The sequence below is a fragment of the Sardina pilchardus genome, chromosome 23, assembly GCF_963854185.1.
Source record: "Sardina pilchardus chromosome 23, fSarPil1.1, whole genome shotgun sequence".
Lineage (NCBI taxonomy): Eukaryota > Metazoa > Chordata > Actinopteri > Clupeiformes > Clupeidae > Sardina > Sardina pilchardus.
Window position 1 is genome coordinate 26,221,051 of NC_085016.1, and position 21,733 is coordinate 26,242,783.

The 21,733-nt window shown below is 41.5% G+C and overlaps 4 protein-coding genes and 2 non-coding genes across 8 annotated transcripts; 1 reads left to right on the top strand and 5 right to left on the bottom strand.

Moving 5' to 3' along the window:
* Positions 1 to 900: 900 nt before the first annotated feature.
* nop58 (NOP58 ribonucleoprotein homolog (yeast)) lies at positions 901 to 8,301 on the bottom strand. Of its 3 annotated transcripts, none has more exons than XM_062527846.1 (15): positions 8,146 to 8,301; positions 7,415 to 7,491; positions 7,161 to 7,213; positions 6,078 to 6,202; positions 5,031 to 5,167; positions 4,860 to 4,924; positions 4,533 to 4,667; positions 4,155 to 4,300; positions 3,747 to 3,873; positions 3,314 to 3,477; positions 2,861 to 2,995; positions 2,671 to 2,732; positions 2,306 to 2,469; positions 1,669 to 1,805; positions 901 to 1,412 (listed from the first exon to the last, which is right to left on the bottom strand). In XM_062527846.1, exons 1-15 carry the CDS (start codon positions 8,188 to 8,190, stop codon positions 1,353 to 1,355), a joined length of 1,632 nt encoding a protein of 543 aa, XP_062383830.1. In that variant the 5' UTR covers positions 8,191 to 8,301; the 3' UTR covers positions 901 to 1,352. The 3 variants fall into 3 exon arrangements, with proteins under 3 accessions (XP_062383830.1, XP_062383829.1, XP_062383828.1); XM_062527845.1 differs by having other exon boundaries at positions 901 to 1,409; positions 1,669 to 1,808; positions 8,146 to 8,300; XM_062527844.1 differs by having other exon boundaries at positions 1,669 to 1,808; positions 8,146 to 8,300.
* On the bottom strand, positions 4,038 to 4,121 carry LOC134071803 (small nucleolar RNA SNORD11B). Its single transcript, XR_009937125.1, has one exon. It is a non-coding gene; the product is annotated as a small nucleolar RNA SNORD11B (small nucleolar RNA).
* LOC134071805 (small nucleolar RNA SNORD11B) lies at positions 5,345 to 5,429 on the bottom strand. Its single transcript, XR_009937127.1, has one exon. It is a non-coding gene; the product is annotated as a small nucleolar RNA SNORD11B (small nucleolar RNA).
* A 1,552-nt stretch (positions 8,302 to 9,853) lies between the features above and the next one.
* Positions 9,854 to 11,316, bottom strand: LOC134071015 (P2Y purinoceptor 13-like). Its single transcript, XM_062527579.1, has one exon. The coding sequence runs from the start codon at positions 11,314 to 11,316 to the stop codon at positions 10,333 to 10,335; it is 984 nt and encodes a 327-aa protein (XP_062383563.1). The 3' UTR covers positions 9,854 to 10,332.
* A 1,976-nt stretch (positions 11,317 to 13,292) lies between these two features.
* mtif3 (mitochondrial translational initiation factor 3) lies at positions 13,293 to 17,003 on the top strand. The gene is made up of 5 exons (XM_062528022.1): positions 13,293 to 13,458; positions 13,719 to 13,949; positions 14,288 to 14,584; positions 15,416 to 15,576; positions 16,234 to 17,003. Exons 2-5 carry the CDS (start codon positions 13,721 to 13,723, stop codon positions 16,447 to 16,449), a joined length of 903 nt encoding a protein of 300 aa, XP_062384006.1. The 5' UTR covers positions 13,293 to 13,458; positions 13,719 to 13,720; the 3' UTR covers positions 16,450 to 17,003.
* Positions 17,004 to 17,025: 22 nt separating this feature from the next.
* Positions 17,026 to 21,700, bottom strand: gtf3aa (general transcription factor IIIAa). The gene is made up of 11 exons (XM_062528021.1): positions 21,425 to 21,700; positions 21,134 to 21,234; positions 20,624 to 20,714; positions 20,179 to 20,267; positions 19,804 to 19,877; positions 19,412 to 19,495; positions 19,109 to 19,205; positions 18,743 to 18,875; positions 18,434 to 18,484; positions 17,688 to 17,720; positions 17,026 to 17,598 (listed from the first exon to the last, which is right to left on the bottom strand). Exons 1-11 carry the CDS (start codon positions 21,542 to 21,544, stop codon positions 17,320 to 17,322), a joined length of 1,152 nt encoding a protein of 383 aa, XP_062384005.1. The 5' UTR covers positions 21,545 to 21,700; the 3' UTR covers positions 17,026 to 17,319.
* Between the last annotated feature and the right edge of the window lie 33 nt (positions 21,701 to 21,733).

Sequence of the window (21,733 nt, forward strand, 5' to 3'; positions counted from 1 at the left end):
TATCGCTTAATTGCAATCTCACTCAAAGAAATATCGCTCACGTCGGACTCTAGCAGGCCTAGCCATTTATTGATGGGAATACACAGAGAAATTAGAACTTGTGGAATTTAAGATTTAGAAACAGGCGTTGAGCATATGGATGCGAAACATTGAAGAATGGAGATTTTAACAATGTATTAGTCACATGCATATCTGTCGACACAGCTTGTAGATCTATTTGATAAGAATTAGGACCTCATGGCTCATTCTGATCAGATGACAAAAAGGATCTAATGTGTGTTGGAAATCTGCATTTGGTGGTTGAAGTTCAATGGGGAAAAAGTAAAAAGTCCTTTTGAGGTGAACAAATAAATGTTGCGTATTGATATCGCTGTTCTTGTGCGTGCACCGCGCATATAAGACCTGTACACTTTTTCTGACTTTCTTTGTCCAAACTGTGATTTATGCAATCGAATTTCACTTTGTAGGTCTACTTAATCCTTTCACACTTGTATTTCCTTCATTTGTGTTGACCACGTCGGGAAAATAGCTTATTCATGAACGGCATCAGCAAATAAAACTGAAAGGAATCAACACAACAGGTCTAGTTACCCATCTACAGACTGACTGTGGTTAAATTACTCCCTTACAAATGTATTCAAACAGTATCTCCTGACCTAACCTTATATGCAACCCAAAATCACAAGTAAAAATAAAATCACACATTTAAACCCTTTAGTTTCCACATGGACACTGTACATCCATATAATTTAAGTGAGGGCTGTGAGTGTAGAATCATTCAGGTGTGTAAAAAAATGATGAGTAGGCACACTGTGTATGTCTTTATATTTCACTTAACTGTCCCCCGTTTATGAAACTCAATAAACAGTTGAAGACACACATACACACAAGTAGGCAGACTGATAAAGAAATAGTCATTTATTGCCCAGGACTCAACAGGGACTACACCCAGTCACCCAGCACCCATCTTACAGCTTTATAAAGGACAACCAACTCAAACACATTTCTCTTCACATTATGAAGCAGTCACTCAACAACCAATAAAACATATAGACAGACACCTATACAAAAAATGACTCATCTGTTGGGAGCTAATGTGGAAAAAACGTGACAGTCGATTCTACGCACTTATGTTAACGACCAGGAAAAAAAAAAGACCAGGAATTGTTCCTTATATGGACAGACCATACAGACAACTGCTTTCTTTGAATTAACACAGTATTTAGAAATACTCAATGAATCGCTGACGTTGTTCAGTTTATAAAAAGAAACTTTTTTTTCAGTTCCACAAACAATAAGTCATTATAAAAAGGGGAAAAACAAACATTAAGTAATTGGTTTCAATTTTGCTTTCACTCTCCCTCCGTTTCTTTAGCCTTCTTTTTCTTCTTCTTCTTCTTTTCAGTCGTCTGCTAGTTGGTGAAAAATAACACAAAATAAGACATCCCGCATGAGACTACACACATAGAAAGATGAGAAGTGCACTGCAAGTCAAACAACCATTCACTTTTGTACAGATGAAATTAAACAAAAATATGTTAAAGGTCACAGGTTCTAAGTTAGGCTACTCAAGCAAGCAGTAAAGCGAATAACCAGATATAAAGTAATTCTGTGTGAAATGTTAAAATTCCATAATACTATTCCATGACCCACGTAACAGGCCCTTACTTCTGACGGACTGACGGCAACCTCCTCCTCCTCTGGCTTGGGCTCCTCTGGCTCCGCCTCCGCCTCCGCCTTATGCTTCTTCTTTTTCTTCTTCTTCGGTTCACTCGTCTCCGCTTCTTCAGCTTCTGCAGGGGCCTCTGCTATAGTTTCAGAGAGAACACACAAAAATGTTCGTCACTTTTTCAATTATTTTAGGTGTGTGTTTATGTATCTGGGGTGGCTATACATGCAAAACATCTAAATGACATAAGCCAGTCCGTTTGTTTTGGCTGTCTAGGTCTGATTCTGTGAGCAATTTGTATTGTACACATTTTTAACTTAGCTTACAAACTTGGAACACTTTTCCTAAGTAAATGTACATCGAACCCATGATTTCTGGCGTTGCTCAGACAGATGGGCTAACTGAATTAATTGTATAAAACACACATGCTAATACACATCTCAATTTTGGCACATTTGCAAACCCAAACGTCATTTTCTACCTACATGATCTTGAGTGCCTTTGCTAAACGTGTCACTGTCCAACAACCATATGCCAAATGAGTCATTATGGCCACCATCTCTCCATGACTATGGCTGTTGCATAATGACATTTTCTCCTGCGTCACTGAGGGAGAGGTTGATTTCTCGGCCATACCTTCTGCAGCTGCGGCTACGCCTTTCTCCTTCTTTACTTTCTTGGGTTTGGACTGCACGGGTTGCTCCTCCTCTTCCTCTGCTGGTTCCACTTCCTCGATCTTCCTCTTCTTGGAGGTGGTGGGGAGCGTGGAGTCACCTGATGGGTCGTACACCTTCACGTCACTGCAAAGGGACCGGAGAAATCACGTCAGGGTGAGAGGTTGGCCTCGAGTCACAACATCAACAGCCCATATAAACCAAAACCTAACTCAAATAACACTAACCAAACCTAACGTTCAAGACTGGAACCCTACACATAGCCCCATTAAGGTCAAACAAGTTCCTCTGCTTTTTTTGTGCATCAAGCCATCTGGAGGCGCTCACCTCTTGTGCTGGTATTTGTCTGCCTTAGCCAGAGCTTTGCCTGTTCCACTGATCCGCCGGATCTAAAAGCAGAAAGGGGAAAATTAGACCAAGGAAATGACAAAGACCTGTGTGTTCTGACGTGCGCTGTAACTTGGGCTTTCAAGAAGATCAGATTCAATCAGGTGGGTGAGGAAGCTGCTGTACTTACACCCCTCTCCTCTAGAGAGCGCAGTCGAGCTTCCAGCTTAGCGCGATTCTCCAGGCCCATCGTTGCGTCTGTGTCTTCGCCCAGGGCATCGTAGCGGATAGCCAACGCTGTCTTAGCTGCCAATGACCTAGAGATCTGGAAGTGACCAACACAAACAAGAATGTTCTTTTCCACTCTAACATGAAACCTCTAAACACCTAAAGCAGGAAATGAGGGCTATAAACATGCCAAATGAAAGGTAAATCGTTCAGAGGCTCAGATGAGATAGTGACTTGTATACCCACATGGTAGGTTTCAGGAACACTGACAATATGTCGTCATCATCACAGCTATTTATGCCAGCAGGATCACTAACGTTGCCATTATACCAACATGCATTTAACTATATTGCTGAGAATGGCCTCAGTTATTGTAGTACCAGAATAAATGTTATAGGTCGTAGGGGATGCTTACCTTGCCCTTGATTTTGGCATTTGACTGTCCCACGAGGGAGGCGTGGTAGATGAGACCATATTTGGGTGTGTCTCTACGGGTCTTCAGAGCTCTGAAGAGAGCCTTCTCCGCCCCCAAGATCTGCACGGTGGAGGCCGGGTGTTTGGCCAGGTTCAGCAAGGAACCTGATAAGAGGCACACAGGCGGGAGGGTGAGACCACACACGTTATATCAACCGCAATTCTAATACGAATCTCCACACAGCAAATACACACTTGTAATGGGCGAATACCTGCTGGCAAAAGCTCAGATGAGATAGTGACGAAAAAACCCACATGATTTTTTCAGGAAAGACATGATGTCGTCCTCGTCATCGCAAACCATGGTATTCCTTTTATATCACAGCCAACACATGCACTGTGAAGGACAATCATTAAGGCCAATGAAAGCTCACCTGCGTGGGAAATGAGGCGGGCTCCAACCAACTCTCCCACCATCACCGTGAGGTTGGGGGCGATGGCCATCATGCGGTTCTTCAGGTAGTCATACAGCTGTGTGCGGTACTCTGAGATCTCAATCACCTGAAGCAACAGGCACAGTACAAGGTTCACCAAACAATTCACAACAGTTAAATGGCGACAACAGTAATTCTTTAACATCAGACGCAAGGAAAAGAAGGTGGTAAAATGTTGTTTTCACAATCATAATGAATCCACAGTAAAATCAGAAAAAATCAAAGTTACAGTTTTAGCTCAGATGAGATAGTGACTGAAAACCCTCAGCTTCAGCTTCAGGAGGAAGACAACTGTCATCAACATCACCGCTAACACGAAACACCATAGACAAACACACACACACACACCTGATCACACAGATGCCTGACATTCAGGATGTCCTCCTCGGACACTTCTGTTCCCATGGAGATCTCAGCAGCCAACTTGACCTCAGCCTCCACCTCCTCTGGAAGGATGTCCGAGAGATCTGTGGTCGCCACATTGGTGCGGTCACCTGGGCAGCAATACCAAAAGTAAAATCATGATCAGACACGGTTTCTAATAGGCCTGGTATACAGTAATTTCCTGTGCATTAGCCGCATTGTGTATAAGCCGCAGGACAGTGTTTAATGCAAGTTAAAAGAAAACCATATTAATACCACAGTAATTACCACCCCTATATTAACCTCATAGCAATTTTCTATCTGCGTGCACATTTCAGTGTTGAGAAAAGCGGTAGTACTCACCAATCTTGCGAACACTCTTGCAGTAGGCCAGATTGTCAGTGATGATCTTGCCAAGCTCGGGGAAGTGCCAGCCGTACCACTCTCTGTTGCGCATGATGTAGTTATTCAACTCCTTATCCAGGTCATCCAGGAGCGCTGCAACAGGAGCAAGGGAAGGGGAGAGAGAGAATATTGATACCAATAATTGGCCAAGATTTGATATTCATATTGCGGGTTCCTCTCACTTTGGATTAAAGTGTCTCTACATCCCTCTCATGGAACTGTTTTAGGCTACCAGAAATCTCCTTGTGATTAGTACAAGTTCAGTAATTCCTTTGTGGTACTTACAGATGGCCTGAACAATCATTGTGTCCACCTTGTCAGGGCTGAACTTCAGCTTGTAGCGGGACAGACTGAGGACAGAGAAAACCAAGTCATTAGAAGAGGAGTGATGCAGGTTCTCAGCCCTGTTAGACATACTGTATGACTAATGCCAGAGCTACTGTGTGTGTGTCTCACCTGTGGGCGAGACCGAGGGACATGGCGCTGATCTCTCTGGGGGGCAGCCCAGTTATGAGTCCCTCCATCTGGTTGCGGATCCCCCTCATGAGCTCAGCCACGGCTGGGCTGTGCACACAGTTCAGGTTCAGCTTCTCCTGCGGGGGGCGACAGAGAGGTGGGGAGTTAACAAGGAGGCCACACAGAAAGAGGCTTGAAAACTCCCAAGACAACAGTAATTCTTTTACATCAGAGGTTATTTCAAGGAAAACGTAAAGGTGTGTTCACCGATATAACTAAGAATCTCCAATAAAATCAGAGAACTTAAGTTAAAATTTTAGCTCAGATGAGATAGTGACTGAAAAACCCTCAGCTTGAGCTTCAGGAGGAAGACAACTGTCATCATCATCATTGCTGACACATAACATCATAGACCTGATGAGGACAACTTCCCTAACACACACACAGATGTTTAAGATGATTGATTAGCAGATGTTTAGGTCTGAATGAGACATTAGGCAGTGTTCATAAAAGAAAAGTAGAATAATGTGGCAACAGATTTTTTAAGAGTCAATTTAATTAGTCTTTAAAATCATACTGATCACCTTCACCAAACCCCGCACCATAAACTGAGAATCAGCAGATAGTCTATAATCTGATCATCTCTAGATTGTCCATAGGAGAGCATCCAAGTCAGCATCTCAAAGTGTGGGGCAGTCCCACTAGTGGGAAATAGAGGCATGACAGGTGGGGCACAGGGATGTTTATCTTTTTATGCCTACCTTTATTAAAGTCTTTCTTCAAGAGCAATTAAGATCACTCAAAACAAGACTACACTCAAACAAATAACTATCAATAAATCAATAGGCCTATATAAATTTAACCAGATCAAACCCTGTAGATTGGGAGGAAAATGTAATTTGGAACAATCGCTTGAAAATAAAATTGTCACCATTTTGTTAGGGCGATGGGACACAGGTGGGCTTGAAAAGTGGAGAATGACGTTTAAGACCACTGATCACTGAAGTGAAGTGTGACCCAAATGGGCCATTGCGACACCCTGCTCACCTTGATGGCTCCACCCAGTTTTGCATCGGTGATGGCTAGCTGCTCGTGGGCCTCTTTGGCCACAACTTTCTTCAGTACCTTCTTCAGGCTCTTCCCAATCTTCCCTTCAGTCAGAGCCGTGGCAGCTATGCAGACAGAGACCAAGTAAGGTTAAGTACACCATTTGTTTATTCAATAGCCATATTTCGATACGCACTCATGCACACACAGACACACTATGTGTACTGAACAACTGGGAGTTTGAATATCCCTTTAAGATTATTTAAGTTTCTTTCTATCCATCTATCTACTCAAATCATTTGTTGAGAGGGTCAGAGACTGCACACAGCAATAAGATCCAGTTATCTGGATGACTACCCCAAGTAAAATCAGAGGCAGTATCAGAAAGTGACCATCTAATAACTTCACAGAAACCTTCATAAAATAACCCTTGGTATCCTTAACAATACAATGTCCCTCCCTGATTTGCATTGATCAACAACCAGTACATGAAAGATTATGTCTTCTGAACTGTGATCGTCTCAGTGATAGTGACGAATAAACTCCTGAATTGCATCAGGTTTAATTCAGACTTGAGATACATAATAGACAACACAGGAGGACATAAACTCACAAGGGTTGCAAATGAATAGAATAGAATAGAATATATACTTTTTTGATCCCGTGAGGGAAATTCAGTTCTCTGCATTTAACCCAATTTAACCGAATTAGTGAACACACAGCACACAGTGAACACACAGTGAGGTGAATCACACAACCCAGAGCAGTGAGCTGCCTGCCCAACCAGCGGCGCTCGGGGAGCAGTGAGGGGTTGGGTGCCTTGCTCAAGGGCACTTCAGCCGTGGTGGACTGGTCGGGGATCGAACCGGCAACCCTCCGGTTACGAGCCTGATGCGCTAACCAGTACACCACGGCTGCAAGCATGCAGCGATCAATAATAAATGCAAGAGAAAAATCATTTCATATTAGTTCTTTTCACAAGTTTCCCTGTTGTGGTCTGCCATTCACACAGGTGAATGCTTGTCCCGTACTGTGGTTAAGACTACAGATCGAAAAAGTAGTGAATAGGTGATCATACAATACCTGCTAAAGCTTCAGTAGTGTCCTGAAACTTCTCGAAGTGTTTCAATTTCACCCTTAGGATATAAAAACAGTCAAAATGTCAACAAAGACCTGTTTTCTTTCTTTTAAGCATATTTGATTAGAAGTATTGCATTCATAAGACACTGTGTTCTGTTACTAATTTCCCTGTCTTACATGGATATTTACAATATCCTGCTATTGTGTCCTAGATACATTACTAATATGTATGAAGCTCGGTTATTTCCAGTACTCACATTTGGTTAGCCTTTTCTGGAGTTTCAAACTCCTTGTACAGGCTGTCAACCTCCTGGAGTTTTTGCTCGTCCAGTACCTGATTCAGACAGATTAAACATCAAATATTAGTCATTTGAATGTACCCAACGCAAACATACACACAAGTAGTATTCTCACGAATGATGAATAACTACGTTTGTCATTGCCTGAATCATCATTGCCTATGCAACCACGTGTGATGGAGGAAAAACTGCAACCATGTGGTCACATACATTTGCTACGATCACACAAAACGTTGGCTGGCAACATCGACACAAGGCTGATTAATATTGGATTGCGTAACAAACGTGACATTTTATGCCACTTCATAAAAATATATATATAACGTAACAAAACATTTCCATGGTGGTCAATACCTTAAACTGACTAATGTCGATAGAGTAAAAACGCAACGTGGTGCACTCTAGGCCTAACGTTACAACTAAGTTTGTTTAACATTACCGAACGAAGAAATAAATGACCAGGAGGCTAGGACAGGCGTTTACAATAATACTTGAAGTCAACTCGTCTAAACCACTAAACAATTATTTTTGGGATAACGCTACAGTTTTGGGTAAAGGTTCGCCAAATTAGCCGACCCATGGAAGCTAGTAAACTAGCTACCATAACTTAGCAAGGTAACATTGTAGTATGATAGCACCTAACACAGAGAATGTTCAGAGCAGGATGACTGACAAAACTTTAGACTTACTTTGAATATGGCATAGCCTGCCGCGGTTTCGAAAAGAACAAGCATTTTTAATTTGTTTTTCTATTTCAGATTGAGAACACTGTCCTGCTCTCCTTGGAGAGCCCGTGTCGCTTCAGACCTCCACGCGGTTCCGAGTGTAAAAGGCGCCTGCGCAGATTCAACTCTACCCTGTATCCTCCGAAAAGTCGCGAGAGTAGAACCAGACCCCTTGAAAATTGGTGCACTCCGCTCAACTAGTCCACTCAAGAGAATGAGTAGGCTACCAAAACCCGTGCCACAGTACCAGTCGAGTCCTCATTACACTCATGCACATCTTTATCTTTAGTCTTTAGTATTTAGTTTTTTACTGCTCTTTAGTCATGTTCATTGTTTATTTGCTTTGTATTATCCTGTTTACACTGTAGTGTTGTGTGTGGTGTCTCTGGGACCTTGCATTTCCCCATGGGGTTCAATAAAGTAGCCTAGGTATCTACTCTATCATCTATCCGTTCGGAGTTGACTTGCTCTAAACTCTGTGAGGAGGATTGGATGAAATGCTGAAAACGGTCTCAACTGACCTGTATCATGGAGTTAGAAATGAGGTCCTTTGTCCAAAATTCCAAATATTCCTTTCACTATCTGATTTCTCTCTCCACTCTCCTTTGCTGTGTTTTTAAAACAACACGTATTTAAATAACCAAACATTTATATAATTTGACAGTAGGCTATGTTTGGGCCATGCAATATACATCACATCATTAATATAAGATTAATATAACTTAACTTTCAGTACAGCTTATGTGCATCTCCACTGAATTTCAACAGCATTTCAGGCTACAAGCATCTCATTGGTGGCCCTTCATCTATATAACCACTACCTTTCTCATTCTTTTTGCATGGTAGAGGTACTAGGCCTATTTGCAAATAGGCCATTGTGTCATGTGACTGTGCATTGAAACAAGGATAATTGTCTTGTCAGCTATTTTTACATAGGCCTAATAAATGAAATGAAACTTAAAGAAAGAATTATGGTGTCCTCAGATACGGCCATGTGACTGCAACTTTATCTGATGGTATGGTTTGAATTGTCTTGTCGGCTAGTTTTGCTTAATAAATTAAACGGAACTTGAAGAAAGAAATAGTGTAGAAAAGCCACAAGAAAAAACACACCACAATACAACATTGCAATTCTTGAGTTTCATACTAGAGACTGAAGTCCCCAGATCAAACGAGTGTAAGCAGGTTATGAAATGACATATCAGTGTGTTGCTATTAGGCATAGAGTTGTTTGATACAGGAATAGTTTCAGTTGAAAGATAATCACAGAAAGTCTTAAAATAGTCACAACTTGCAGGATGACAAGTTCCCCAATTGCTACCAATCCATTTATTTAGGCAGATACGTGAGGGGGTGAAGCGAAGTGATATAGTCCATACCAACATTGGTGTTGGAATCAGATCGATACCAGCGTAATGGGATCTACTTTAATTTCAGTTCACTTCCGATTTACCTCATAATGTCAGAACTAGCCTACAGCCATGATGCCAACACCACTCCTTTCACATCTTGCATGCCCACTTTGCAATGTTTCGTTGTTGAAATGTTTGTAAATTATTAACAATGGAAATCACAAAATCATTAATAGTCATGGAAATGTAGCATATTGATGTTTTATTCACATCATAAATCATGACACACTGCTCTCCCCCACATAAAAGTATAAGCCGCTAGTAACAAATATCGGTATTGGTGGTATCGGCAATGCCTATTTATTTGTTATTGTATCAATACCAAATTTTGCAGTATGCACACCACTAGTATTGATTTAGAGCCAAGACTAAACATGGGCACTATGGAATACTTAATCCACTTAATTACAATACAAGCACAGATCATTCTATTCACATTCAGGACACAAGCTTATGGGAACACTCATGCAACAGTGCAAAGGTACCCAACCCACCGGCATTATAATACAAATGCTTAGAAATGGGATAAAACAAAATAACTTGAGGAATCACAAAGACTGATCATTGCATGGGAAATGATTGATCACTCAAAAAGATGACTTGGGTTATATTATGCATGCATATTATATTTTGATTGGGAAAACTTTCACTTTCAGTCACGTGAAGTGAGTCACTGGCACTGCTGCCACAGTCTGATGTGAAAATGCTGTTGCCACAGAGTGCTGTGAATTTCACTTGTTCAAAGAGAAGTCTCCTCACTGTTGACATGGACTGTAGTGGAAAACCATTGCCCAAGAATCTTGACTCCATACAATTTCTTCCGGAAGGCTTTGCAGAGCAAAAAGTAGATGAGGGGGTCCAGGCAGACATTAGTTGTGGCAAGCCAAAGGGTCATAGTTTTAACGATCTTCAGCGTGGCCCAGTTGCAGTTAATCTTGTTCTCCACCTGCGTTGGGGTATAGAAGATGCGTGTGATGTGGAAGGGGGCGAAGCAGACCAGGAACACCGCCAGGACGATAAACACTCGAGCTTTGATCTTTCGTCTCCCTTCCCTGTTTGTGCTCCCTGAGTTTCGGTATGACTCGATGACCCTTTTTGCGATGCACATGTATGAGAATGCAGTGACTACTAATACAACCATGAAGATCCCATTGCAGATTAATATAACTATATGGTGGTACTTTTTCCCCATATCATTCTTCATGGCCATGCACAGCTCTGCTGAATTGTTGCCAGTGTTGTTTCTCTCACTGGTGAGTACCATGGTTGGAATGGTGGTCACGCTGAGCAGTGTAACCCAGACGACTGCAGAGACCACTTTGCCAAAGATGGCGCTTTGGCCGAGCCGTTTCCCTCCGGGCTGCACAATCTTGAAGAAACGGTCGAGGCTGATGACTCCCATCAGAACAATGCTGACATACATGCAGAGATAGAACAGCACACTGCCAAACTGGCAGTTGAAGGCTTTGAGTTTCGGATCTGACTCACGCACCCTACCAGCAGCCCTCAGTGGGATCATGAAGGTCATCAGAAGGTCAGCTGCCACAAGGTTCTTCAGGTACACAATCAATGAAGATTTGGTCTTCAGCTTCCAGGAAATCCAGGCTGCCATAACATTCAGCAGAAATGCGGGAGTGAACAAAATTATATACAGGTCTTTAGCCACAAGGTTGACGGTGTCAAGGGTGATCTCACAGTTCAGCCGTGGAGAAGATGAAGCCATGACTGCAATGCTCTGTTACAATAATAATAGTAATAGTAATAATAAGCTTTATTTGTATAGCACTTTTCATACATGCAGCTCAAAGTGGCTCTACATTTGGAAGATTTAAAACAATAAGAGAGAACAAAATAATGATTATACATTTTGTTGCGTCAATTGACATATTCAGAGACTTATGGGAAATATTTGCAGTTAACAACTCAGCTTTATATAGCTTTACATTAGGGTAATAAATAGCACACCCAACATTCATTTTCCTGTCGGGTATTTATGCTGCTGTGCCATTAAACTATTCACTCACGTCAACAGTACACTGCTGCCACTTTTCTTGCAACTGCTAAATCTGGTTTGCTTAATATATCATTAAACAATATACATTTAATGTAGAGATGAATCCTTTCTCTTCCTGCCATGGTGAGCAACAGAGTTCTCTGCACATTAACTAACTGCCCTGCAACTTTTGGAAGAGATCCATATTGTAAGGAAGGGTGTGTGTGAACGAGATGTATCTCTCTCATATCTAGGCTAATTACAATGATTTGACTCTAGCCTATAATATAGCCTACAACGGACTAGAGACACACATGAAGAGCCATGACAAGATTAAACTCGACTTTTCAACATTAAACTCAACATTTTGAGAATAAAGTTTTAAGGTAAATAAACACATAAAGTAATAAACACATTCATTATTCTAAGTTGTCATTGCTATTTATCGCACTTTGCATCAGCTGAAGCAAACCACTTATGACTAAAGTGCTCAAAACCTGGGTGTACCCCATTACAACTTATTATTATAGTGTAATAATGTCCTTTTATACAACATTTCAGTTAACGCGAAGCTGGTTAATAGCCTTACCGTGTGATGTCTGAATGTCCTAAGCAGACTTTCAGACTGAAAATATTGTTGAATTGCTGCTGAATTGCATGACAGCAAGGAAGTGACAGATACAGTGGTTTAGTGGTGAACACTGCAGAGAATAAGGTAGTGCTCTCAAACTTCAGAAACAAACAACCAAATGACAACAAGTCTAAATAGCCAATAATAACTTGACAATATACTGTAGTTTGGGTTTGGACCATGCTTAGATAATATCAATCAGATATAGATAGATGATCCCCAAGGGCAAATTCCATTCAAAACAATTACATTTCCATCAATAGAACTTCATTTTCGGTGCAAGTTCTAGGTAGTCTAGAAATCTAGCCAGGCTAAATTCAAGGTGCATCTCCACTGAATTTCAGCATTTCCAGGTAGCCTATTATATCATCGGTGGGCCTATTGCAGGCTACCCTATCTTTTTTGTATTTTAACTCTCATTCATTTTGCCATGATGATCTACAAGGTAGGCTACCTAGGCCGATGCAATCACGTGTCAAATGATGGTGCATTGAGGCAAGGTCAGGTCTCTATTTTTACTTAATAAATTAAACGAAAGTTGATACTGCAACTAGGCTGTCACCTGCCTATGCGTTGATTCAAGGATAGTCTCGTCGGCTAGTTTTAGCCTAATAAATTGAAGTAAAGGTTGAAGTAAATCTACATAGCCTAGGCCTAGTGTTGGTGCCCACGCACAGTGGCAGTGACAGTCGCACAGACGCGGCACTGACCAAAGCCCGTATCAATCGTTTCCAAATTTGTTTATTTCCCTAATTCTCCTGGCAAATAGGTAGCCTAGATGGGTTATGTGAGGATATAAAGGTTAGGCTACTGCATGTAGGCCTATTAATTAGATGTAAGAAATGTAATGAGCCTCGACTACCTTTTAATGTTCCATCTTGGATTAGTGGACCTTCCCTTCCACTGTCTCAATGTCCTCTATTTTAAAATGAAAATAATTCCAAAGTAATTTTAACATCTTGCCTCCTGAGTTCTTCCCTTAGTTGGAGCTGTTAAATCTGTTTTGTACTGTAGGTGGCGGTACTCATTGGTTCTCTACCAATAAACCCGAGGAAGAAGAAGAAGAAGAAGCAAAAGAACAAGTTGGGGGGGTCAATGTCAACACTCGCTAGTCAGCTACTGTTACTAAATGTTTACTGTAACGTTATATATTGTATATTTCATTACCATGTAAGATTGGTAAAGCCTAAAGACGTCTCGCCAGGGGCACTTTGTACCCAGCATCTAACGTTACCTTGAAGGTAGGAAGCTACGTGGGTTAATTCTGCACGTGCCAAAATAATGTCGCTGTCAATGTTTAGGAAAATGTACATTTTGTGTACATTCTTGCTTTGGTCACATACGTTACCTAACTGCCACATATTTTGCACGTCCTCAAATATGTCTTGTTTGTATGTTTTCATTTTCACTATGTTTTCTTTATAGCTCTATGTGTTTTCAGCTTTGAACATGAAGACCTACCAAATAGAATTATGACATTAACCCACTTATCTTTTCAAAGACATGTCCGCCTTCCGGTTGTCTTGGATCCTGCCCGAAGTTGCAGTGGCATTCCGGAGGAGACCATGCCCAGTGTCTCCAACAGCTGTAGTACCTGCGCATCACTACCATAGCAAGCAAAACCACCTACCTCTCTGCCGCTTTGTGTGGAACCTCACATCATTCATTTCCTCCAGGAACACTGTTGCATTCTCTACACAACCAACTGATGATGGAGACAAAGGAGACAAAGGTAAGGTAATTGAGAGAGTATTTAGAGTTGAGCAAGTGAACCAGTATTACTCTACAGTGATAGTATTACAGAAGTAGAACTTGATTACTTCAACCATTGACACGAAAAGGAGTTAAACCTTGATCATGTTCCATTGATTTTGAGCGTTGGCTGGAAGGTGCTAGGGTTAGGCATGTGTTAAGTTTAGGATAAGGTGCCTTTAAGTTGACGGTGGCAGTGCTGCCTGGAAGATGACGTTGGGGGATTAAAACACTATAGAGCGTGAATGGTAGCTGTGCAGAATTGAAAACATTGAAAGTGTCAAAGGTGTACGTGCTATGCTTTACTGTCTCATACAGAGGAGCCCCCAGCGGACAAACCCAAGAAACCCAAAATAAAACAGGACCCACGCGCCCGTCCGACCATCAGCAGCGTGGGACGAAAGATCCAGCACCGCCGCCTCCTGCTGCTGGACGGCACGGGCGAGAACCTGGGCACGTTTCACCGGGCGGACGTGATCAGGATGATGGAGGAGAAGCAGTTGAAGCTGGTGGCGGTGAACGAGAGAGCCGACCCACCGGTGTTCAGGCTCTTGACTGGGAAACAGATCCACGAAGAGCAGATGAAACTACGAGAGAAGATAAAGAACAAATCGGGTGAGAACTGCTAGTACCTCTGTGGTCATCAGTATAATTTGTAAAGCACTGATGGGTCACAGTTACGGTTACTGTTGACTGATTAATTGGTTTCATTTGACACAAAATCAGTATACAGTAAACTAGTGATGGTATGATATATAAAAGCCATAACAAGCCATCACTTTCTCCCCCTACCACACTTTGACTAGTACTTCAAATGTAGGCACTCCTATCCTCTAGGATTATACTACTTATTTATTATATTTAATATTTTTTATTATATGAGACTGGGGACTGTTAAACTGAATTGTCCATCTTGGGATAAATAAAGTTTTCTGATTCTGATTCTAGTACTAGTATTGACAGATACAGCGATAATTCAAAAAACACTCGGAGAGTGCAGACCTCCCGCCTGTATTGTTCGTCCTAGGTTGTCATACATCTGAACCTAAACTATTCAGATCGCCACCACGTGGCCATACCATGCCATTACACCACTAACCGAAAAACATAAACGGCTCCAGAATCCCGACGGTGTTACGAATCACTCCCAAAATCTAACCGTTTCTTCCTTGGGTCATTTCTGACATTCCCTGATTTCATCGAAATCTATCCATTACTTTTTGAGTTATCTTGCTAACAAACAGACAGACAAACAGACAGACAGACAAACAAACGCCGGTCCCCGATGAAACATAACCTCCTTGGCGTTTCCTCTACACTGTAGCTTTCATGCTATTCTATTGCTATAATTCGCTTTGGGATAAAAGTGTCTGCCAAATGAATAAAAGTAGTGTAAATTCATTTCAACTTCCTCACCCGTTAAAACATCACCCGTTACTTCATCAGTACCCGTACAGGTGAAAGAGTTGACCATGTTCTCCGACATCGGATCAGGTGACCTCAACACCAAACTTCGACAAGTGAGCTCTTGGCTGGATAAAAAGCACCATGTCAGACTAACGTTACGAGCAAGTGGCCCCAGAAGTGCCGATGATGCACAATCACCGGTGAGTACCAGTATTCTGCTGCTTAGCAAATGCTCCTGCAGGAATATCTATGAAGCCACTGAGAATAAAATGTATTAAACAGTTGAGAATTAAAAATACATTATTCCTAGTGAGTAATATCTACCGTAATTTCCGGGCTTTAAGCCGCGGCTTTTGTCCCATGCTTTGAACCCCGCGGTTTATCTGTGTGTTTTTACAGCTAACGACCACTGGGGGGGCTTCTCAACCTATGGATATTACAGGTTAACGGTCCAACACCTGCGGCTTATAGTCCAGTGCAGCTTGTATATGTACACATTTGGTCTTTTCCCTAAATTTCACTGGTGCTGCTTATATTCAGGTGCGCCTTATAGTCCGGAAATTACGGTAGTTCTCTCAAGCTACTCAGATTGAGAAAAACAACCCCGATGTGTTGTGAAGGCGTGAAGAAGCAGCTGAAGTAAAGTTAGCAACTTTGTTCATTGCAATGCAATTTCCCATTGCCTACCATTTAAGTTGCTAACAGGTTAGCAACTATATTTCTGGCAATCACACCCCAGGGCAGTAGGAAAAGAAAAAGTTTAAACTCTATTGAAGGGGTTTTCTACAGATTGAGGCAATTAAACGTTAGTATTGTCAGTCTGAAAGCTCTGTGTGTGTGTGTGTGTATGTTTACAGGACAAAAGCCTAGAGGTGACGCTCTCTAAACTGGGCATGCTCTTTGGCTATGTGTCACCTCCCCGAGTCATCAGAGATGGACGAGCTGCAATCTGCATCATCAGACCTCCCACAGACAAGGAGAAGAGGGCTGCCATGGCAACATCATCATCCACAGAGGACACTGCTTCCACTGCCAAAGAAGGCTCAGTAGAGAAAGAGATGGATTCCAAATGAAGGCCGTGAAGTTGAAGTCAGATGGAAGTGTGTTTGTAAAGATTTTGAGGTGGGAGTGTATAGGTACACAAAACTATTTCCCTCAAAAAGGATCAGACAACCACAAAAACCTGGAAGGCGTTGGTCAATTGTGTTCTCCCTTTGATGAAGATGTAACACCTGCCTAAGGAATACTTACGACAATGGGGACTGACTTGAAATGGACAGCATTTCAAGTCTGCATATCAAGCCTGAGAACAACAGGTCTTGAATAAAATGAGCCTAAAAATGATTGTGAAAACTACTCTTTTGAGATGTGATATTGCATGATCAAGTCACAATGACATGTATACACACACACACTCTCTCCAGAAGTCACAAAAGCCCCAATATTCATCAGGTAAGGATGGCAAGATGAACAGAGCATGACAGAGCTCCACCAAAGCCAGCTCATGATCAAATCTTTATCCTCGTTTTCAGTCTTACTAATTTAACAACCAATTTTGCATTAGTGAAGAGAGAAACCACTTCAGGATGGTACAGATAAGAAGCAAAGCAAATAAACATCTTAAACATTTATAAAATATTGCATTTATTTAGTTTTGTGTACATAATACACAGATTCATAAACAGACAAAAGTGAATATTTTTGGAAGGAATACTTTAAGTAACTTCATTGATAAACCACTTCACTAAAGGCAAACCAAATGATACATTCACATACCACTAACTTAACAAGTCAGTTAAATTGCTTACTTAAGCAAAAATAAAAAGACATAAGATAACTTCTGAATAGAGGAAAATAAATTAAAACTCAGGATGACTCACAGCTTCCTGAAAGGCATGTTTGCTATTTCATAGCCATAGCCTACAAACACTGGCTGGTAAGAATTATGCGGTCTTTAATCCAATGCACTGTCCAGCATGTGTAGCATTAGGAAAAGTGCTCTGCACGGATTCAAGAATGAGACTACTTGTGTCCAAGATGCTGATGTTGCAGTTGCTTTCGGGGTTGCAGTTGCTTTTGGGATTGCAGCTGCTTTCGGGATTGCTGCTGCTTTTGGGATTGCTGCTGATTTTAGGATTGCAGTTGTTTTCGGGGTGGAAACCGCTAAGGTGAGAAGCCAGTGATCCTTTTAAGATGTTACTTGGTTTCCTCGGTTTCTTCTCCTGTATAAGAAATCCAAGAAATAGTCAAAAATAGCAGCACAAGAGTGAAATACTTTTGCATTGAAAGAATATTGTAAATAGAACCTTACAGAGCGTTTTTTGATCTTCCGAGGTTTCTTCTCCTAAGAGGAAACAATATTGTGAATTGGAGTGAAAATGCATAAAAAAAACATGGTTCTTTAGTCTTATTTTATTAACTGGTGTTTCCTTGTCAGTAAACAAATGTGTATTAAATTTGGGGGAGGGGAGGGGAGGTGTTAGCATAGTGCTTAAGGAGCTGGGCTAGCATAAGTTGGGGGTTCAATTTCCAGCTTCCACCGTTGTACCCTTGAACAAGGCACTTAAAGCAACACTAAAGCACTTTTCCTCGGTCGAACACACGCTATTTGTTTATCCAGCAAATAACAGACAAGGTAGAATATTTTGCATGATTTTATTAAAGTATGATGTATTGCGACATCGAAGCAAGTCAAATTTGTAGTTTTTGATGTCTCATTTCATCTAACTACAGATACACTACCCCACCTCGTAAAGTTACATAGTGCGGTTATAGCCGATAGAGGGCTGCGAAGTGAAAGCAGAAGTGCCGGTCACTCTGTTACGAATTGATGAACCGCTGAAATTATTTTGGAAACATTATTTTAAAGTACGAAAAACTCTTTAGTGTTGCTTTAACTCCAAGATGCTGCTAAATTGATAAATGTCAAAAGTCATTTCTCATTTGCATCACACCCAGTCACTACATCAATGCTATAACCGTAGCTCTCTGAGTAACTTATCCTTGACCTTCCAATGATTTCACCCAATGGGACTGATACATAAATCGGATACCCACCTGTTTGCGCCTTAGAGGATCATGAGTCACCAGGTGCCGCTGTAGACTTTGCTGTAAGCAAAAACAAACTTTAATTTCAATTCAATGGATATCATTAATTTTTTGTTTCACCTACACTTTGTGCGTATATTTTTTTAGTATTGAGACACTTATCTGCTTTAGCGAACATTATACTGGCTGCTTGTGTGTGTGCTAAATGTAAGAATTTTGTTTAAAATGTCTGAAAATGAACTTGAAATAGCAACAGAATGTTCAGAAATAGCTATTTTCATACTAATGTGTACACACACACACACACACGATCCACACCTTCATCACAAAGGTCTTGCCACAGTCTGCATGAGTACATGCAAAAGGACGTAGTTCATCATGGAAAGAGTATATGTGAGACTGGAGGTTGAAGGGTGTGGTGTAAGATCGCTGACATCCCTCCCTGGGGCATCTGGAGAGAACAAAAGGGGGAGGGAGGTTAATGGGCAATGAATGAAGGATTTCTCTGAACAGAACACTGACTGCTCTGCTCAATGCTTTAGCGAATATTCTGTCTGGGTTTACAGAGGCTATTACAAGCTCTACTATAAGCTCTTACACATTCTCAGTCTTGGCTCAAACTCATTCACGTACAGAATTGAGTGACTATCACACACCCCCCAGACTCTGTGCACATGCCCTTACTTGAAAACCACACGCTCCTCTAAATGAACCCTCTGATGCTGCCGTAAGAACCAGGTGTTACGGAAGCTCTTGTCACACTGATCACACTTGTGCAGAGCTGCAGATCAAAACAAACACACACACACACATACTGTTACACATACAAATACACATACTGATACTGTTGACCCTTGTCTATCCACTGTGCAGGAAATTAAACTAAAAACACCGGTGTCATCCACGTCAAAACGATGTATAACTCATAAACACAAAATATTTTCACAGCAATTGGTTTCCTTCTTAGGGCTGTGTGTGTGTGATTACCTCGATGCATTTCCTTGCGGTGTGTTAACAACTCAGTCCATGTTTTCCCCACAAAACAACAGCCTTCCTCTGAGCATGGGTAGCCTGTCACAAGTGCATATATACAAACACACAGAGAGAGAGAGAGAGAGAGAGAGAGAGAGAGAGAGAGAGAGAGAGAGAGAGAGAGGTGTACATGATGAGGACCAACAAAACACATTAAACTAAGCGACAAATGAAAACAACAACAAAAAAAACACATCCAGGAAACACAGGTGTATAAATCAATAGGACTCCTACAAAACTCAGTCAACTTTAAGCCAGCTTTACCTCATACTTCTTGGCTTTACATGACCTCTTCCAGTGCAGACATATGCAAACACACTGACACACCATCTACACAGGCCACTCACCCCGGTGGACTTTCTCATGGCGACGAAGACCACTTGATGTGGCCAGTTGTCTTCCACATCCTTCAAAAGTACACCTGAGAGATCAGAAGAGAGGATGACGATGAAACAATGGCCTTTTTTTAGGATTTGTCATCCCACTTTAACAGCCTTGAACTTCCGACAGACTGACACATGATTCATTCTGAATTGACACTCCAATACAGCTAATATGGCACATTATATCAATCACATGCATTGTGGTGCAAATGTAGAATCTGAGGACTGGCGACAAAAAGAAAATGTAATAGAAAGTCCAACAACTGCACACATATAGCCACTATCTCACTCACTCACACACACATAACCACAAACACAGAAACACACACAGTAACTCACAAGAAAGGCAGGAGCTGAGTGTGTTCAGACTCGTGGGACTTCAGCTGGCTGTTCTTGCGGAACTCTTGGCCACAGCCCTCGTGTGAACACTGTAACAAGGGCGGTACAAGTGTGGGTTTTGTGTACATATCTAATCATCAACAACAAATCATCTCTTTTCAAACTTTCTTTACTTTACTCTATAACATACCAAAGCTATGTTGAAAAGAGTTTCATCACTTTTAAAGGTAGGGTAAGCGATAGACTTGGTCTCCATTCTCAGAGTACATAGGAAAAAGAAAACAGTCTTTTTTTACACAGCTTTGGACAAAAGTATCTGCTGAGAAACAAACAAATGTGACGTCACCCAACATTGCTTACCCTACCCTTAAAAAAGAGATGAAGCATTCTTTCTGTAATCAGAATGCTTCGGGCTCTTTCTCTCTCTCCCACAAACACACAATACCTTATAATGCCCCTGTTTGTGTTTGCGGGACATGTGCTTCTTCAAGTTTTGACCCGTTGTGAAGGTCTCGGTACAGTCCTCCTCAGAGCACCTATATGTGTGTGTGTGTGTGTGTGTGTGTGTGTGTGTGTGTGTTTGTGGGACAGAAAACTCAAGTCAATCAAATGACACACCTAGAGCTCTGTTTGTGCTTTAGAGGCATCAGGCTGTCTTGAAAAATAATTTCCTGCCATGTAACTGTGGTGACAGCCAGGACTGAGTTGTTTTCAGTACAACGTAGAATCGACAGATGACCATGGGGGGCAATTCACTAAATTTGACAAATGTGTATGAGATCAGAATTATGGACCATTTCCCTTTGACGTCTCGATCATCCGCAACTTTAGAACATCTAGCATGCTAGGACGAAATACATGTAGCATAAACTGAGCCTCGACACAACACTTGACTCCCTGCCAAGTCAACTTCAAACAGTAAACGTGTGTTAATGTAGCGTTAGTGTACACCTACCTGAACGGTTTCACACCGCTATGGCTTAGCTTATGTCGAGCAAGTTTATATTTGGTGACGAAACCTTTCCCGCAATCTTCATGGTCGCACTGAAATGGTCTCTATTCATAAAACATAGGGGGATCAAGCAACTTAAGGTAAGCAAAACAGCCAATAGCCAATTTGTAAGACACGAAAATAACGTTTGTTAATTACAGAAACATGGAAAGTTGACACTGTTTGCAACTGCAAAACAAGCCCTCCAATAATGACAACAGCTAACAAGCTAGCGGCGCATTTCATTGACGTTACCTCTCCAGTATGCTTGCAAAGATGAGCATCGAGTTTCCAAGCTTTGTTGTAGCTTGCGTTACAGTCCGGGAACGAACATATATACGCAAGTACTTTTTTACTTTTGTCTGTTTCTTCCATTATATCGCACTAACTGTTTGTTTTCCATAGAGTACTGACAACACACAACACGCCTGCTCAACCCTCGTGTTGCCGCCGGGTGGTCACGCAAGTTTCCTGATGACATCACTTCCGGTAGAAGTTGGAAGCACAGAAATTCTCTTGCGGTATTTTTTTTTTTTTTTTGACAAGCGAAGCCAGCGATATAGG

Excerpts from the sequence above, each read along its gene's own strand:
- nop58 (XM_062527844.1), bottom strand. The coding sequence starts at position 8,190 with ATGCTTGTTCTTTTCGAAACCGCGGCAGGCTATGCCATATTCAAA. Across the intron at positions 7,214-7,414 it reads CCAGAAAAGGCTAACCAAAT|GGTGAAATTGAAACACTTCG; the intron begins GTGAGTACTGGA and ends TTATATCCTAAG. Across the intron at positions 3,478-3,746 it reads CCGCCTCATTTCCCACGCAG|GTTCCTTGCTGAACCTGGCC; the intron begins GTGAGCTTTCAT and ends GCCTCTTATCAG.
- LOC134071015 (XM_062527579.1), bottom strand. The coding sequence starts at position 11,316 with ATGGCTTCATCTTCTCCACGGCTGAACTGTGAGATCACCCTTGACACC.
- gtf3aa (XM_062528021.1), bottom strand. The coding sequence starts at position 21,544 with ATGGAAGAAACAGACAAAAGTAAAAAAGTACTTGCGTATATATGTTCG. Across the intron at positions 20,268-20,623 it reads ACAAACAGGGGCATTATAAG|TGTTCACACGAGGGCTGTGG; the intron begins GTATTGTGTGTT and ends CCCTTGTTACAG. Across the intron at positions 19,878-20,178 it reads ACTCAGCTCCTGCCTTTCTT|GTGTACTTTTGAAGGATGTG; the intron begins GTGAGTTACTGT and ends CTGATCTCTCAG.
- mtif3 (XM_062528022.1), top strand. The coding sequence starts at position 13,721 with ATGTCCGCCTTCCGGTTGTCTTGGATCCTGCCCGAAGTTGCAGTGGCA. Across the intron at positions 14,585-15,415 it reads GAAGATAAAGAACAAATCGG|TACCCGTACAGGTGAAAGAG; the intron begins GTGAGAACTGCT and ends TTACTTCATCAG. Across the intron at positions 15,577-16,233 it reads CCGATGATGCACAATCACCG|GACAAAAGCCTAGAGGTGAC; the intron begins GTGAGTACCAGT and ends GTATGTTTACAG.